This window comes from Mus musculus, chromosome 16 (assembly GCF_000001635.26).
Source record: "Mus musculus strain C57BL/6J chromosome 16, GRCm38.p6 C57BL/6J".
In the NCBI taxonomy this organism is placed as follows: Eukaryota; Metazoa; Chordata; class Mammalia; order Rodentia; family Muridae; genus Mus; species Mus musculus.
Genome location: NC_000082.6, coordinates 38390372 through 38408626, shown reverse-complemented (window position 1 = coordinate 38408626; position 18255 = coordinate 38390372). Strand labels below are relative to the sequence as shown.

Sequence of the window (18255 nt, the reverse complement as noted above, 5' to 3'; positions counted from 1 at the left end):
ACTCCTTTTAACTCTTAATTGGGCTGCAGCGCGCGCGCGCGCGTGTGTGTGTGTGTGTGTGTGTGTGTGTGTGTGTGTGTGTGTGTGTGTGTGTGTGTGTGTGTGTGTGTGTGTGTGGCATGCACATGAGTGGTTGCAACTTTTAAAAAAATAAATGAGCACAATCAAATCAATTGGAGTAATCGGAAAGTTCTTTAGATGAGTGATTGGGCTAGTGAGGTACTGCATGCTTGATTTAAAAGACCAATCACGAACAGAGGTTCTCAACCTGTGGATCGAGACCCCTTTGAGGGTCAAACAATCCTTTCACAGTGTTGCCTAAGACCATGGCAAAACACAGCTATTTACATTATGGCTCATCATGGTAGTGAATGAAGTACAGTTATGAAGTAGCAACAAAAGTAATTATATGGTTGGGGGGGGGGGTCACCACATCGTGAGGAACTGTCTGAAAGGGTTGCAGCATTAGAGAGGCTGAGAACCACTGCTCTGGACTGTCTCTTTGCTGGGTGAGAAACTGTTTTGTGGGTGGTGGTGAAGAAGATAGATAAGACACAAGTCTCTCAGATGTAGAGGTGGTACCCCCTTATTTTGTATGCTTCTTTTTTTTTTCTGATCACATAAGAATCAATCTCAAATCAAGCCATTTTCTTGACAGGCTAAGCTTCCATAGCTCAGGAAAATTAAAAGGGAAAGAGAGTTTGAGGTAGGCAGGTCTGTTAATACTTCAAAGTGTCGCCCAGGGGACAGCGTGGCTATTCATAGCCCTCTGTGGTACAAAACTCAGAAGACTTAAGAGTAAGCAGCAGCGAGGGAGTTTCCCCTGGTCTAGTCCCCAATTGTGATGTAGATTTTGTCCCCTCTCAGGTTACAATTACTTGATCTGTGATCACATGAGGGCAGTACACCTCTACATCAGTGCCCTGGAGAACACCTGCCCACTGATGGCCTTCCCCTGTGCCAGCTACAAGGCCTTCCTCGCAGGAGACTGTCTGGATTGCTTTAACCCTTTCCTGCTCTCCTGTCCGAGGATTGGTAAGACCTCACTCCCTCGGCTAACCTTGGCTAACCTCGGCTTCCTTCTGCTAACCTTGGCAATTTGGGGGAGTTCTAGCATGAACCATTTGTCACCTCTTTTGTTTTTTTAAAATAGTTTTAAATTTTATAATCTTAAGTTTGAATCTTTCTAGCATTTCGAATATGAGTGCCACATTTACACCATCTTTATCCCTTCCTCTCCCTTCTCCAATGCCTCCTCCTCTTCTACAATTATTGTCAAGCATACACACACACACACACACACACACACAAGCCCATTAGTGCTGCTCTTATTTAACGTTTAAGGCTGTCCACTTGGGATCAGATAACCTCTAAGGGGCTCCTCCTTAGGGAAGACTGATTCTCTGCAGCCATCAATGGCCTGTAGCTCTTTATCTGGTGGGGGTGGGGGTGGGGGGCGGTTGTGGGATTTTCCCTATCATGTTGGCACATCAGCGGGTGCTGTGATGGTGCACTTCTTGTTTAGACAATCACATTGTCAGAGCACCTTTAACCTAGGGTCAAGAGTCTATGCATCTGGGAAGAGGAAATTAACTCATGAGGTGCTCAGCTCATATGCTCAGCGTATATGCTCCCTGCTGGCATGCTTGCTGGCTATGTGCACCTGGGAGGGATTTCCCAGAGCTGCGCGTACTTCCTCTTTAGAAGTGGGAGGTTATGGTGGCCAAATGACATCATCTGGGATAGGGGAGGTGGCTAAGAGGTGACTAATTGTTGGGCAGGTCATGTATGTCTCTATGTGGCCGCAGCCAGTCTGAGGAAAGGACTCTACAGAAGCTGAGGGATTGGGCCTCTACTCATCTGTGGAATCCATGGTATCTGGTATCGAAAGGGGAAAACCGCAGGGGGTGGAAAAAAAAGCTCTCTTTTGGTTCCACAGTTCTGCATTCCCTACCATCCCTAAATGCCACTCGGGATACAGCAGGTTGCCATTGTTCCTACGGTGACATGGTATTAGCCTGACAAAATGGGAAAGGCAGAGTGTCCTGTAACAACACACACGGGCATGGTCTCCTCTTCCACAGATAAGTGTCTGGCTTCCCTTCAGAGGTGATGGATGGGTCAAGTGGTTGGTAACAGCTACTTTCCACTGCCTGCCCAACCTCTCCCTCTGCTCTTCCTCACACTGAACCTCAGAGACAATACCTACACACCCTTCCAAGTGTGTTAGCCAAGGTTCTTCACCCAGCGGGTCCTTGTCCTAGCTCTGACTTCACCCTGAGCACAGTCCACCCAGCAGTCATCTTTGAGTCTTCAGGACAAACACTCACTTCGCTGTGGCCCCACTAACAGGATACAGGTGCTGTTGAAGCAACTGGGATATGAATTGGTTTGCAAGTTAGACACAAAGCTAGACACAAAACGAGTCTCTTACAGGTATCTACCAAAAATTAGCCAAACGAGGGCAGGGGAAATGGGCCAGCAGTCAGGCTCTTGCCACCAAGCCAGAAAACCATTTGTTCCATCCTCAGGATCCAACTGGTAGAATGAGAGAATTGGCTACCTACTACGAGCTTTCTGACTTGCTTTCTGACTTCCACGTGTGTGTTGTAACATGCAAATTCTCCTGGTTCCCCCAGACCCCAGCTAAACAAACAAACAAACAAACAAACAAACAAACACATTTAAAATGAGAACTAATGAATTTGTGGATTGATCTGAAGTATGTCCTTCCTGCTGACTTTCCTGTTTTCACTCCACTGGACTTTTTGTTTTGTTTTGTTGTTTGTTTGGGGTTTTTTTTTGTTTGTTTGTTTTTTTTTGTTTTGCTGTTGTTTTGCTTGGCTCTTGGGACCCATCACAAAGCATGAGACAGAGCTTGTGTGCAGTCGAGGATCTGTGGAACATGGGGTGCATAAGTGAGTCCACACCTGACTGGGGACTCTGGGTCCTAGAAATGGACTTCTGAAAACGATGCCGTCTTTGCTTCTTTATATCCAGGACTGGTGGAACGAGGTGGTGTCATGATTGAGCCGCTCCCCAAGGAAGTGAAGGTTTATCTCCTGACTACATCCAGTGCCCCGTACTGTGGTGAGTAGGGAGGAAAAGACCTAGCTGTGCTAGCTGGATGCTGGAGCTGTTCATGGTTCCCGGGAGGAATGCATCTAGCCCAGTGCGGGAGCCCAGACAGGGAGTGATGGGTTTGCAGAGATTTCCTGGGAGGTAGTCTCAGGCAGAACCAGAACAGTGAGAGTGAATCGAAGCAGCACCATTACAGTGGGGACTCAAGAGCCCCCCTCTGCTGGCATGCGCACCCTTCTTTCTCTCCCCATTGAAATGTGCGCTCGGCTGGACGTGGTGGCACACATCTTTAATCCCAGCACTCAGGAGGCAGAAGCAGGTGAATCTCTGAGTTTGAGGCTAGCCTGGTCTACAGAGTGAGTTTCAAAACATCCAGGGATATATAGAGAAACCCTGCCTCAAAGTGTGTTTGTGTGTGTGTGTGTGTGTGTGTGAGAGAGAGAGAGAGAGAGAGAGAGAGAGAGAGAGAGAGAGAAAGAGAGAGAGGAGTGTGTGCCCTAAGCAGCTTTTCTCAGGGGCACCCACTCGTACCCACACCACACACCTCCCACCGTAGCCGAGCCTCCTAGATCAGAATCCTTGAGGAATTCAGGACCTCTACCACCTTCTCCTTTGTAGTCACAATCCAGCTGTTCATGGATACTTCTCCCAACGTCCCTTTGAAGCTAAGATGCCAATGATTACAAAAGATACAAAACACAAATAAAAATTAGTCTTGAGTCTTTAGCCGCTAAACCAGTGCCCTTCCCATAGTCTTTACAACTCCAGGAGAGCGACTCTATTTCCTGGTTGGTGTTCATGGTCTTGGGCCCTCCTGTCTGCTCTATGATGCACGCAGAACAAAACTATGCTAACTTGGATGATAAATTATACAGTCACTTTAATTTGAGCTGATTTTCTCACTTGCTTATGTGGCTTTAGTAGAGTTATCTTGTGGCTACTGCCTTCCATTAACTGGAAAGTCCCCAGTGTAATGTGATTTTGTGCTCAGAGTTTGGACAGACCTGACTTTGAATCTCAGCTTCTCTATCTTCAAGTTGAGAAGCATCTGGAAGATTAGGAGCAGGTTACTTTGCCTTTCTGAAACCCAATATCCTCCTGTGGAGCATGGGAACCATGACGGCGCTCATATGCCAGATTCAATTGTGAGGATAAAATAGGATAGAGGAAGTCAGAGGTGTGGTGACTCAAAACCCAGTACCTAATTATTTCGTTCCCTTAGAAAGAAGGCTTCACAGCCGAGCAGTGGTGGCAAACACCTTTAATCCCAGCACTTGGGAGGCAGAGGCAGGCGGATTTCCGAGTTCAAGGCCAGCCTGGTCTACAGAGTGAGTTCCAGGACAACCAGGGCTACACAGAGAAACCCTGTCTTGAAAAAAACAAACAAACAAAAAAAACCCCAAAACCCAAAAAAACGAAGAAGAAGAAGAAGAAGAAGAAGAGGAAGAAGAAGAAGAAGAGGAAGAAGAAGAAGAAAGGCGACTTCAGATCTAGATACAAGTGTGTAGAGCTTTGTGGATATGGCCACCTCTAAGGAACAAAGTAGTCTCAACCCATGGTGGAATTTTCATGAATCGAGGTTCTGAGAGACGCTAGCTGAGGCACACAAACTGGTGAGGAAATCAGGCTTCGACATCAGGTCTTCTGACTCATTTCCATACCACCTATGCCTCGGCACGGCACTCCGTTCCTTGTTCCTTCTTGTCACTCTCTTCACAGCAGTGGCCCTCCAGAGCAGGCAGGAAGGCTGTGGTGTGTAGTGGTGAAAGCAATGCTTCTGACACCAGATGACGTGGCTTCTCCTTCCAGTCAGGGCAAGCTGGCAGCAACCTGAGCAGGCTCTGTCTGTGCAGCTAAGACCACACTGGGGTGTGGGAGCCTGGGGAATATTGGGGGTTATGAGCTTTTTGAGGTTCCTGCTAAGGCAGAGTCGAAGGCATACCATTTCCAATTTCATGTTTGTTTCAAAACCTCTCCCGTATGCCCCAGAAACACTTCTTGTCCGTTCAAACACCACAGAAGGACACAGGAAACCAGCCAGCCTGAACACCTGTTTGCTTTCATACTATGAGCCTTTCCTTATAAGGATAGATGCAGGGTACCATCCTTTCCTTAGGCCAACCAAGCCTGTCCTATCTAACTAGCCAGGGCTGGCTTTCAAACTCACCTAAGTTTTCGCTACATCACAATATCCATCCTAGTTCAGGAACCTTGCCCAGCCCAAAACAGTTCACACCCTGTAACTGGTCTTTTACTTCTTTGTAGGTTCTTCTTTCTTCCACCCTTTCAGCCCTCTAACTCTAGATAGTAAAGAAAAAAAAGGTTAGAAAGGAAAGGGGACAACGTTATTATTAGACTACTTCCTGTTGGTTAGAGAAGGCATAGAGTTCCTTAGAGCAAGTTTGATCTTCGCCGTCAGGATATCTAATTTCTTCTTGTTTCTTCTTTGCACATGACTACTTAACAAAACATGAGCAACAGCAACCAGCAACCCACCCTGACTCTCAGGGCCCTAGCATTTATATACCCTGTGAAAAATTCCCAGAATTCCAAACATCACAAAATTGCACAAAATTCCAGCCAGCTAAGCTCCCAACGCTGTATATGGAGAAGGGGAAAGGGATACTGCGTCTTGTTATATGAGTTGCTTATTTAGTATATGTCTTTGTCTGTTTGAGCTGACAAAATCACACCCCTGCTAGAGCACGAGGAAAATCACAGGCGGCTGCTGTGGACAGTCTGAAGTAGCCCCATAGCCCACACCTGGGATTCAATGAAAACTTCTCACCATAACACCCTTTAGTAGTAACAGACAGGAAATGTGTCACACCGGATTGTTTTTCTCTTTGGAGGGGATGGCAGGCTCTTTTGTCTCATGAGTTTTTGAATGTGTTGGTGCTTGCCAATGAGGCTGTTACTAAGCCTGGTGGGCTTGGATGGCTCACACCACTCCTCTAACCTAGGCTTTAGTATCTGCAACCATTGGTTATTTCCCCAACAGTCAGATGAGAAACACAGAGACGGGGGAATAAAGGATTACATCTCTAACTATGTTCCCATCATGAATGGAGCCAAGGGAGAAACATTAGAGACCAAAGTGACTGCAAAATGCTACCAAGTATCCCTGACGGGGGTGGGGGGGGTGGGGAGAGAGAGAGAGAGAGAGAGAGAGAGAGAGAGAGAGAGAATGTGTTAGTAACACTGTAATCCTTCCTTACCTACCCTCCCTTATCAGACAGTCAGCCAGTCCTTACTACTTCATGTCACCATGAGCTAAGATGTTCACCTAGTCTATGCTTCTATGTTGGTAATACTGTTGTTGAGAGCCCTAGCATCTATACTGCTCAAGGGAGGCTCAATGTAACGGCCAGCCAGCTAAGCTCCTGTATATGGAGAAGGGGAAAGGGATACCGCTTTTTGTTAAATGAGTTGCTTATTTAGTATATGTCCTTGTCTGTTTATGCTGTTATAATAAAATGTAGGACTGGGTAATTTACTACACTTGATCTTAGCCAAAAGGCCAAGAAGCGATGACTGGGTAATTTACAAAGAACAGAAGTCTTTATTTTCTCAGTCTTCTGGAGACCAGAAAGCCAAAGGGCAAGGTGCCGATATTTGGTGTCTGAGGGCTGTTCTCTTTGCTTTCTGATGGCATCTTGTTACTGTCATAGGTTTTTACCCAATCGAAGACGGAAGGACCAAAAAGTCCCTAGCTAGGCCCTTCTGTCACTTTTAAGGTACTGATCTACTCAGGAACACCATGGGAGCGCTCACTAATCCTATTTGACTAGCTTAGCACACCAGCAAGATCTGAGGTCTGGCCTGTCTCCTCTCTCCCCCCCCCCCCCCCCAAGCAGTGGAGTTTCAGGCACGTGCTGCCACGCCCAGCTTCTTACACAGGTGCTGGGGATCCAGGTTCAGGTCCTTGTGCCTTCTCATCAAGCACTTAACCATCTCCCCAGGGGTAAAGGTTAAATGTGACTTTTGCTGGACCAAAGGCATTCAAACAATAGCAGTAGATGCTGAATCCTCCTTGATATTCTTAAGAGTACATCTCCGCCATCAAGGTGGGTTGGTGGGTAAACATGACTATTCCCAGATCTGATGACCCAAGTTTACTCCCAGATGGAGGAAGAGAAGAACCAATTACCACAAGTTGTTGTCTGGTCTCCATGTGCACCACATGGCACATGCACACTAAGTAAATTTTAAGTGTGATTTTATAAATGTTCCCTCACAATAAGGTCACCAAACAGAGAGGAGAGAACTACTCTTGCAATAATAAAAACTCACACTTTCTGAGCATCCCCTAGGCGAGGGCACTGTCCTTGCTCCGGCCAATGGATAACTATTAGTCCTGTTTACACTTGAAAAACGCGGAGGACCTGAGATAACAAGCAATCTGTGCCGAGATAACAAGCCAGTGCCTTGGAGGTAGAGAATCCCAGGCAGGCTGCTGCTCTTTGGGGCTTTCACACTTGGCCCCTGTGCCACCTGGTCACTCTTGGCCCCTGGACCCCTGTGCTACCTGCCATGCCTTTGCTGTTCTTTGGTTTCCTAGTGCACCACAGCCTTGTGGAGTTTTATTTGAAGGAGAAGAGAAAAAAGGATACCAGCATCGAGGTCACGTTTCTTAGCAACAACGTAACGTCCTCGGTCAAGATCACCATGTACGTAAGTGTCCTATGGCTAAGCCTCTCTTTCATGTATGTGTATGTTCCAGGTCAGACACAGTGTGATTGCTGGGCCTAGCCCACCAAGCTGGGGACAGTGCCCACTACAGATCTACTCCCAGATAAGAGTTGTAGGTTTGGGATCAGTACCACCTTAAGCACAGTGTATTCAGATGCTAGCAAGCAAGGCTACTGGGCAGCACCAGAGGCGATTAGTTCTCAGTAGGAAACTGCTCTGGGGTCCAGCAGAATTGTATTAGGAAGGAGAGCCTCAGCCACCATCCACCTACAGGGGTGACCAGGGCCTTAGGAGCTGGTCCATAGAAGAAGGTTAGGGCCAGATGGGGGCTGCTTCAAGTTTGTCGGATCATAGCTGATCATTTCCATTTCTTTGGGGCAGACTTGGCTCTGGGGAACTGGTGGGACCAGGTTTGGGGCAAGAGAGCGGGGTGGGGCTGGGGGAGTCAGGGACAAGGTGGGTCTGTTTCTTTAAAAAGCAATTACTAGCCAGCAGCTAAACCACCTAATCAGATATGTAAACACTGGTTCTGTTAGGGACCAGTGAGGAAAATAGAGCTGATGCAGGAGAGACCCCAAAGGGGTCTTGGCAGAGCATACTAATCACAACCGCACTGGAAAAGCTGCGGGAGATGGGAGGCGAAGGGGAGGGAAGGCAGAGCTTACCGCAGAGGCTGCTGGGGAGGAGTCAGAACCCCCACAGGAAGTGTAGCCCCTTCACAAGCCCTGCCCAACCCAGAGTCCCTCACGGGCCAGTGCCCGCTTCCTTCAGACAGCTCTTGCCAAATCTGCTGACAGAGTAGTCGCAAACAAAGGTCTGCAGGAGGGAAAACAAAAAAGAAAAAAACAACACTGAACGCAAATAGGGGAAAGAGCTGTGTGCGCCTCTCTGAACATTTCCCGGTCCACTGCACTGAGGCGCAGAGAGAGCGCCTAAGTGGATCTGAGGATGCGACAAGGGGATCAAAGAATTGGCAAAAAGAACACAGAGGTGTGCCAGCAAGACAAAGCCAAGGTGTGGGATGTAGGACAAGAGAAGGCTGGAGAGATAAATCAGGCTTGGAAGGACAAATTAGACAATATGGTTTCTGGCTGGAGAGCAGCTTGCTGAGCCTTTGGGCGTGTTCAAAAGGAGAGTGACCACATCGCCTGGGGGTGGGAGGGTGTGTTCTCAGGCTGCCCTGCTGAACTGTGCTGTGAGGGAAAACAAATCCCTCCCGAAAGAGGTCATTCCCCTTGAGCTCCCCTACATCCTGCCACTGGACTGTGCTCTGTCTGCAGATACTGGCCCCTCCGGGTCATGGATTTGCAGGTGCCCACAGCGGTGGCTTGGGGACTGTGGTGGACTAGAATGCTGAGGACTTTCCATAGTTATTTGTTTAAAGTTGTGTTGCTACAGGAAGGGCTTTCCTTTGTTTCTCTAGTCAGTTGGTAGATGAACAGATACTAATGGAGACCTTGGCCCTGACACACTAGGCCTTCTGTATGGGTAAAACCACTGTTCCCGCCCACCAGTCACTGGAGACTTGGAGCAAGCCGAAGCTGAGGTTCTCTGAGCCTCTCAGTGGGCCTCTCATAGGTGGTTAGCCTTCATGCCCAAAGGAAGACACGTGACTCTTGAAGAAGGACACTGAATGCATTAACTCTAACCATCTCTCTCTCTCTTTTTTTTTTTTTTTTGAGACAGAGTTTCTCTGTATAGCTGGCTGTCCTGGAACTCACTCTGTAGACCAGGCTGGCCTTGAATCCAGAAATCTGCCTGCCTCTGCCTCCCAAGTGCTGGGATTAAAGGTGTGCGCCACTGGCTAATTTTTTTTTTTAATTAAAAAATTAGAAATTAGAAGGATAAGTGCCAGGGAGAAGTATGTTTTGCCCCTACTTTCTATTATTTTGTAAAAACCCAAGTTTTCCTTTTTTCCTTTTTTTCGAGACAGAGTTTCTCTGCAGCCCTGGCTGTTCTGGAACTCACTCTGTAGACCAGGCTGGCCTCGAACTCAGAAATTCGCCTGCCTCTGCCTCCCAAGTGCTGGGATTAAAGGCACGTGCCACCACGCCCGGTATCAAGTTTTCCTTTTAGGTGGACAATTTACCCAAGCCAAGCCACTCACTCAAAGCAACTTTCATATCCCTTATAATTTGTAAGGTCTTGGATAAAAGCAGTTTCTTGAATCCTAATTTTCTCTGACATATTATAAAACGTTTCCAAGCAGGGGCAGCTTTTCTTTACCTGAACAAAGTCTTTCTGCAAAATGAGGCAACAATCTGTATGCCTGCCTCTGGATGAGAAAAATACACCACAAAGACACCACCGCTCTGTAAAACTGGAGAGAAAAAGGGGGTGGGGCTGGCGATGAATCAGGACCCAACCTGCTGTGGTGTGGAGAGGCATCTGAACCTTGCCCTCTCCCTCCTTCCCAGAGTCCCCCACTGTCTCAGAGATCAGAATTGAAGGACACACAGTCCACTACCCAGGCCCCAGGCAACCTGTTCCTCTCGCGGCACAGCTGGATTAAGCATTTTTCTTTGGGAAAGAGCTGTTTCAGAAATCTTGAACTTGAGTAATCTTGGTGTACGGTGAAAGACTCACACGGGAAGTCCCTTAAATAAAAATGTTTATTGACTTTCCAATAATGAAAAAGAATAGGGATCCATCCCATAATCAGCCTCCAAAAGCTGACACCATTGCATACACAAGCAAGATTTTGCTGAAAGGACCCTATATAGCTGTCTCTTGTGAGACTAGGCAGGGGCCTAGCAAACACAGAAGTGGATGCTCACAGTCAGCTATTGGATGGATCACAGGGCCCCCAATGGAGAAGCTAGAGAAAGTACCCAAGGAGCTAAAGGTATCTGCAACCCTATAGGTGGAACAACAATATGAACTAACCAGTACCCCCAGAGCTCCTGTCTCTAGCTGCATATGTATCAGAAGATGGCCTAGTAGGCCATCAGTGGAAAGAGAGACCCATTGGTCTTGCAAACTTTATATGCCTCAGTACAGGGGAATGCCAGAGACAAGAAGTGGGAGTAAGTGGGTAGGGGAGTGGGGGGGGGTATGGGGGACTTTTGGGATAGCATTGGAAATGTAAATGAGGAAAATGCCTAATAAAAAAATTAAAAAAAAATTAATAATAAAAAAAAGAATAAACACGTATTTTCTGGGTCACATTCAAAACTGTTGGCCTGTGCGCAGGGGGCCAGTGAGGATTCAAAAACGCTGCGTCTCGTTTTTTAAGGTGCCCGTGCCTCTGTACTTGACAGCTAACAAGGTTTGCCTGCAAAGCCCCTTAGTTCACAGGCCAGTGAAGCACAGACCGGTGCCGGCTCATCCTCTCTCCCTTTGCCTTTCAGACCTAAACAGCAACTGGAAGGGAGAGGGGTCATGGCTCATCCTAACCCACAGTGCCAGATAAACCAAGTGAAGCTCAAGTTCCAAGTTTCTAGCCGGGTTTGGAGAAAAGACAGAACTCCTGTTGTTGGGACTTTCTGTACTGCCCCTCTGCCGGTCAATGACAGGTGAGTCACAGAACCCACCCCCTAAGCACCCCTGCAACACCACCAAGCACAGCTCTGGATCTTCGGGGTGTTGCTTGATGGAATTCAACCTCAATAAAGTGATAACTGTCTTAGGTGAGGAATCCACTGGGACCCCGAGTTCTCCCCAATCTTCTATAGGGTCATACTGAATTGAAGGGTTTTTTTTTGTTTGTTTGTTTGTTTTGTTTTGTTTTTGTTTTTTTTGTTTTGTTTTTCGAGACAGGGTTTCTCTGTATAGCCCTGGCTGTCCTGGAACTCACTCTGTAGACCAGGTTGGCCTTAAACTCAGAAATCTGCCTGCCTCTGCCTCCCAAGTGCTGGAACTAAAGACGTGCGCCACCACTGCCTGGTGGAGTTGAAGGTTTTAGGGAGGAAGCTGGAGAAGCTGGTCTTTAATTCTCCTCCTGGTATTTAACTTAATACCTCCATACATGAAGCGTTTGCATCTGCTTGATGCATTTGGTTTTAGTTGCAGTTTTATCAGAATATTTATCACAGTGTATTTCTCCCTCTGTGGCCTCTCCTTCAAATGTGTCATTGGCATCTTGGGTGCGGATCTAGACTCTTTCCTCTGCCTCGAGTGGGCATTCCAGTGAGTAGCCTCACCACCTTACTATTGGCACACAGAGAACAGGAATAGATTATGTAGTAGGAAAACGTAGACTCCTTTCACTAGACATGGGGCACAGGAAAGAAAAGACATACAACTTCTAGCTCTTTCTCCTGATGACCAAGAACCTGCCTCTCGTTGTTCTGCAACAATACGTGTGTTGTTCACACAGCAAGAAGACGGTCTGCATACCTGAGCCAGTGCGTCTGCAAGCAGGCGTGCCTGCTTTCCAGGACCTGAAAATAGCCTGCGTGTAGCCCGAGCCTATGCAGGAGGCAGTGGCCGCAGTTTTCCGAGGGCAGTGTGCCAAGAGCTGTTTGTGAGAGCCGTATTTCACCCCATTTCTACTAAAGGGGAAGGCCAAATTCTTGGTGGTTTTCCCTGTAAGCAGTTACTGTGGAGGGGACAGATGACTCATGTTACAGACCTTGATCTCCGTCACCAACATCTAACGCTTTACATAAATGCCCTTTTAGCTTCTCTATTTCGACACAACTGTGATTACCTCACACCCTTAAGCATCTATACTTAGGATTTAATAGAAATGTACGCAGAGAAATTTTTTAAATAAACTGCCATGGAATATCTGAATCATTTTGGTTGTTTTGTTGAAATGTAATTCTACTATACTCAACACACAGACACACAGACAGATACACTATTATTTACAGGGCCACTGAGATGACTAGGTAACATGCACACACACACACACAGTAATTAAGAAAATAAATGTTTAAAAATGTAAAAAGTGATTTACAGAGGATTGCTATTGCTGCCGACTATAGTTAGTCCTGGAAGAAAATGTTCATTTTTATAATGTGTATAAAGTATATCACAGACACTTATAACCTGCCAAGCTCCCAGGACAAAGTGACCGCTGCTGTAGTATTTAGACACGACACTCAGCCAGGATGGAGGAGAGTGACTGAATATCTGTATCACACACACAGCCTTACGGTGCATCACAGAAGAGAGGACAGAGAGAATACAGGAGCTGGAAGAAGGGGGCAAGTGTTGTGTGGCAATTTCCTCTGAATTGAACGTTTTTCCTCCTGGAGGAAGAAAGAGGCTCGCTCGTGAGAATCAGGAAGTAAACAAGGGCCCCCAGACCTGGAAAGATGTCACTTAGAGGATTCACAAGACCTCACCTCAAAACATAGAATGAGGAAGGACATGTGTAGAAGAGTTCTGTCAGAGCGGCCCCCGGGTTCAGAGAGCTCCAGGAATGCAGTTTTTGTGTGTCTCTACCCAGGCTGGGACCAGCTTCTTGGAAATGCAGCTGCCTGTGAGGGTTTCCTGCTTCTGTAAGTAAGCTCTTTCTTGTGACCCTGTAGCCTCAGTGAACTCATTGGTTAGCCAGGTTAGACTTTTGTGGAATTGTTGCTATGGTCAGTTGCTGGTTCCCTATTCAGGGTGAGTAGATATTTGCATGAATCCTCTCAAGATGTCACAAGACACTAGCACACTCCCCATGTGGCCTCTTTGTGACAAAGCCTTTAATACAGAGACACTTTGAAGAAAGTTGTCCAAACCATACTAGTATGAAATATTCCTCCTGCGCACCATCTTGTTCTTGTTAGTTTTTCTATTGTTGTGACAAAAAACACTATGACCAAGGCAACCTATAAAAGAAAGCATTTAAATTGGGGCTCAAGGTTGCAGAGGGATGGAGCCCATGACTGTCAGAGCTGGGAAAATGGCAACAGCAGGGCAGGCATGGACAAAGAGCTCAGCGTTTACATATTTAAAATAATGTTTTACTGGCTCTTTGTGAATTTCACATCATACATCCAATCCCACCCATCTCCCCTTCCACATGGACACAGACACAGACACAGACACAGGCAAGAGGGCAGCCACACAGGCTATTCTACTTCACTTCCCTCCCCTCTTCTTGTTCAGAACACTGAGTTACCCCAGCAGAAGCCAGAGGAGGAAAAAAACCAACTTGGTTCGTAGAGGTCCAGGGCATAGAGCAGGGTACAGAAGGATGGGTCCTAGGTTCACCTCATAACTTTCCCTCCTAGATGGTTCACTTTTTAAACTTAGCTTTAAAAAATACCCCCATAAACGAGCTTTAAAGAGAGTTGACTTTTGGTTCACTCTGTAACAAAGGCAGGGAGAATGATGTAAGCCGTAGGGTATGGTTACATCATTTGTATGAGGTCATGCAGAACGCAGTAGCCAGGGCCCAGCTCTTCTGAGCTGTGGCAATGAAAGCCGCAGGATGGTCAACGCAATGTCCATTTGGACGCTCACCCACGAGCCCCATTCTCTGCCTGCCCTAGCCTTGCAGGACATTGTCACACGGGAAGAATCCACGTCATCTCCAGCAAGCAGGCTTGCAATTTCCTTCCCTTTTAAAATCTCAAGCCACTCTTCTCTTACACCCTCTTGTAACCACCCAGCAGCTTGTGGGTTTCCCTGGGAGTGACCTCAGCTAGCCTGGGCTTCATTGAGCTCAAGTTCCTGTGGTTGTGACTCAGGGAACAGTGACTCTCCTGGGAGACACTGCTTAGCCATCCTTCTTCCTTAGTTTTCCCTTATGCTTGCGACTTTTCTTCCAAGTTTGGATAAATCGTAGCATGCTTCTGTGATAAAGGGATTATATCATAAGCTGTTACTCTAGTTAGGCTTTGCATTATCTTTGGGATATGGCCTGTGTTTCTTCACTAATGTCATCTTGTTTTAACGCATCGTGAAATGTGGAAATGTACTTCCGTGTTATCGTGTGTCCCATCAGAAATGTTAGATCATTACCGTAAATGGGAAACTAGTTTCTCTTATCCTAGGCTAATCCTAGAAATAAATACAATGAGACCATAGTCATGTTTGACATTCCGAGCAGATGCTGTGAACTGCTGGCCCCTGAGCTGCAGGGCCCACTTTTTCTCAACCTAAAAACAAATATTAGCCGCTTATGAGAGAAGTTTTCAAAACTTATTGTCTTAGGGTTTCCATTGCTGTGAAGAGACACCATGACCAAGGCAACACTTATAGAAGACAACATTTCATTGGGGCTGGCTTACAGGTTCAGAGGTTCAGTCCATTATCATCAAGGCAGGAAGCACAGCAGCATCTAGGCAGGCATGGTGCAGGAGGAGCTGAGAGTTCTACATCTTTATCCAAAGGAAGCCAGGAGCAGACTGTCCTCAGGCTGCTAGGAGGAGGGTCTGGAAGCCCACCCCCACAGTGACACACTTCCTCCAACAAACCATCACACTCATCCATAGACTAGCAAGATGCCTGGCTGGGTGTGCAAAGGCACTTGATCTCAGGCCTAATGCTCTGAGCTTAATTCCCGGGACCCACACAGTGAAAGGAGAGAGCAGGCTTCCTCAAGGCTTCCTCTGGCTTTCACAGTGTGCTGTGATGATCTATCCTTGAAAAAGCACACACACACACACACACACACACACACACACACACACACTCTGGCACACTCACACAGATGTACAGAGAGGGAGACACACACACTCTTGCACACTCACACAGATGTACAGAGAGACACACACCGACACACACACAGTGACACACATCCCTTATTAACAACACATGTAATTAGTGGACTGAAAAGAAGACATGCAAAGCTTTCTCACTAGGTGATTTTGTAGCACACAGCGGTAGGTCTGGGCATCCTGTCCAGGCACATAGCTTTCTCTTTGGGAAACCTGGCTTTAAGCAGCTGGAGTGTCTGTGGGGTTGAGGGGTAAGGGGGCTGCTTGATGGGGCAAAGGCAGAGCTGGGAACCCCTCCATACCCACTGGACTCTCAGAACTCTGCTGTGAGCGTTAAATGACTGTGGATTAATTCAACCCGAATGTCAGATCCCCCACCAAGCAAACACACCTGATGGGAGATAAAAGCAACTTGATCCCGGAACAGGGAGGCAACAGAATCAGCGGTGCTGCACAGCTCTTCGCTGTTCCTCTGCTGTTTTACTATGGTCTAGCCTCTCAGCACAACTGTGAGGCACACACTGTGAATGCCTCTGCTCACACAGCAAGGAGCGCAAGGCTGGTATCCAAAGGAGCCGGGCCAACGGGCCTTATAGTTCGGGCCATTAACCAGAACTGTAGTTAGTCTCTATGTACAAAGCACTCTAAACCCACACTCAAGTAAGTTCTCCTCCAAGGCTCAGAGTGGAACCCCCTAAGACTGCCTACTAGACATTTTGGGGTCTGGATGAAATAAAAATATTGTTTTAAACAAAAAAAGTTACAAAAATTTTCAAGGCGATGAGAAGAGCGGAGCAGGAAACAGAACTGCAGGTCACGTGTCCAGGCAGCCGGTCCGGCGGCCAAGCGAGTCACATGGGAATCTCAGACAATCGTGTGTGGACAGCTGACTGAGATCTCAGACAAGGCTTCGTTTCAGTTGCTGAGTTCTTTTTGGAAAACAGGGCTGGTCCATCAATACCGTGAGGACGAACATGGGAACAGGAAGCCAGAGGAGTGGGGAAAAGCCATGGGAGCGGCTGGAGACTAGACTACGCTGCAGTGGAGAGTCAGCTGGGCGCACCGCCCTCTCTGAAGTCCTTCTATGAGGTGTTGTGCTCCAAAAGCTTCTAGTGTCTCACAGTTTGTGCCTTGGCTATAAATATATCCTTGAAAAAGCAATTATCTATGGTAACACCAGCAACTGGCACGCTAGGATAGTACAGTCCCTCACTGTTTATTAGAAAACAAACAAACAAACGGCCCCATGGAGTAGTCTTCTCTGACAATTTATCATAAGCATTGGCTTTTCTTTGTAGTGTTTTATTTTGTTTGTTTATTTCTTTTTTCACTAACCCAATATCTTCACTTGTTAAAGATCTGTTCTGATTTTCTTTTTCTCTTCAGTCAGCTTCTGCGATTGGTACATTTCTATAAATCTGTCCGTTTTACCTGAGCTATCTAATTTGCTGGTGTACAATTATTCATGGTATTCCCGTACATATTTTTGCTGATGTATAATTATTCATAGTATTTCCGTACATATTTTTATTTTGATAAGCCCAGTAGTAATGTCTCTATCTTGACTTCAGAAACCAAATCTCCTCACATTTTTATTGGTAAGCCCTACTAAAGATGTATCAAGTTTATTGATCCTTTCAAAGAAATAACTGGAAATGACTGGTTTTCCATTCTCCGGTTTGTGAATGGCACTAGTTTTTATTTTCTCCCTCGATTGGACATTCTTCAGTATTATTTTTTTTTCCAGTAGAAAAAACCAAGCGTGTGACTTTGCTTTTGGGCTTTTGCTTCTGGCCTGCCAGCCTTTCATAAGATCACAGATTGTTTTTTTGTTGACTGCCCTCCCTCAAAAGAGACAGGGTCACGGGGTTGCCGTTCTCAGAGATGCTGTGGATATTGTAACGAGATGTTATTCTGTTACACGTGCTTCAGTTATCTTCATGTATGACCACAAATTTCAGAAGATCAGTATAAATCCCTAGCCTTAAATCTCTATAAAAATCTCAAGTGTAGAATATACTCCTTTTCTTGTTCAAATTGAAGAGATTTGTTTTCCAGATACCCTCAGTTTGAATTCCTAGGGAGGACCCCAATGTCCCAAACTCCTCTCTCTCAGAACAGAAGACATTTTTTCACGGACCCTTTCTCTGAAATGAGGGTTCCTGTCCTCAGTCCCAGCTTCACTCAGACTAGCGGTGGACACCTGACTTACGCTGGACCAGGGAGATTTTACTCTTGAATATTTGAAACAACAAAGAGCTACCCAGTGCTTCTCCTCGGGTAGAAGGAATTGCTATGTCCAAACTTGAGCAATGAAAGCAGTCTGTTTCCCTCATGAGAATGGAGAAGCAGGGAAGGCTAATCTGTAAGGAAAGAGAAATACATTGCCTATCTCCTGAGAGAAACAGAACCTTTGTTTCCCTGATCCAGTCCTATTTTGAAACAGTGTGGTAGTCTTGACATTAAGTCCTGTACTTTTATATAATAAGTCTCACTTTGTCCCATCAATACCACTGTCAAGGAAAATAAACCCCCCAGAACACATATTATATGATGGGTAGGATTCTAATCACGTTATATAGATTATCTTCTATAAACCTCCCAATAATGCCAAGCATTCTTATCTTACATGTGAAAACACTAAAGGACAAGAAAGGTTATAGAACTTGCCCAATCTGGTACGCCTAATGGAGGGTGACCTCACGATTCATACCACTACTAGTTGAGGTCAGAATCTGAGCTCTATCCACCATGTGACATGGTTCCTTTTCCAGTTGGCTTCTAGTCCCTAAAACCAAAATGGCTATGTACATAGAGCTCTACTCAGTCGAGCGCCACTCTGCCTGCTCAAAAGTTATCTGCCATATTCCCCAGTGTC

The 18255-nt window shown here is 46.4% G+C and overlaps 1 protein-coding gene across 4 annotated transcripts in view; it reads left to right on the top strand.

Moving 5' to 3' along the window:
• The window catches only part of Pla1a (phospholipase A1 member A), a 37075-nt gene extending 24565 nt beyond the window's left edge, over nt 1-12510 (top strand). For 3 of the 4 annotated variants that reach the window (XM_006522771.1, XM_006522772.1, NM_134102.4), the window contains 5 exons: nt 868-1035; nt 3001-3090; nt 7643-7751; nt 11124-11288; nt 12092-12510. In XM_006522771.1, coding sequence (XP_006522834.1) covers nt 868-1035; nt 3001-3090; nt 7643-7751; nt 11124-11288; nt 12092-12176 — 617 coding nt within the window. In that variant the 3' untranslated portion in view covers nt 12177-12510. Of the gene's footprint in view, nt 1-867; nt 1036-3000; nt 3091-7642; nt 7756-11123; nt 11289-12091 lie in introns of those variants that run through there. The other variant, XM_006522774.2, reaches the window with a different exon arrangement.
• Nucleotides 12511-18255: the final 5745 nt, after the last annotated feature.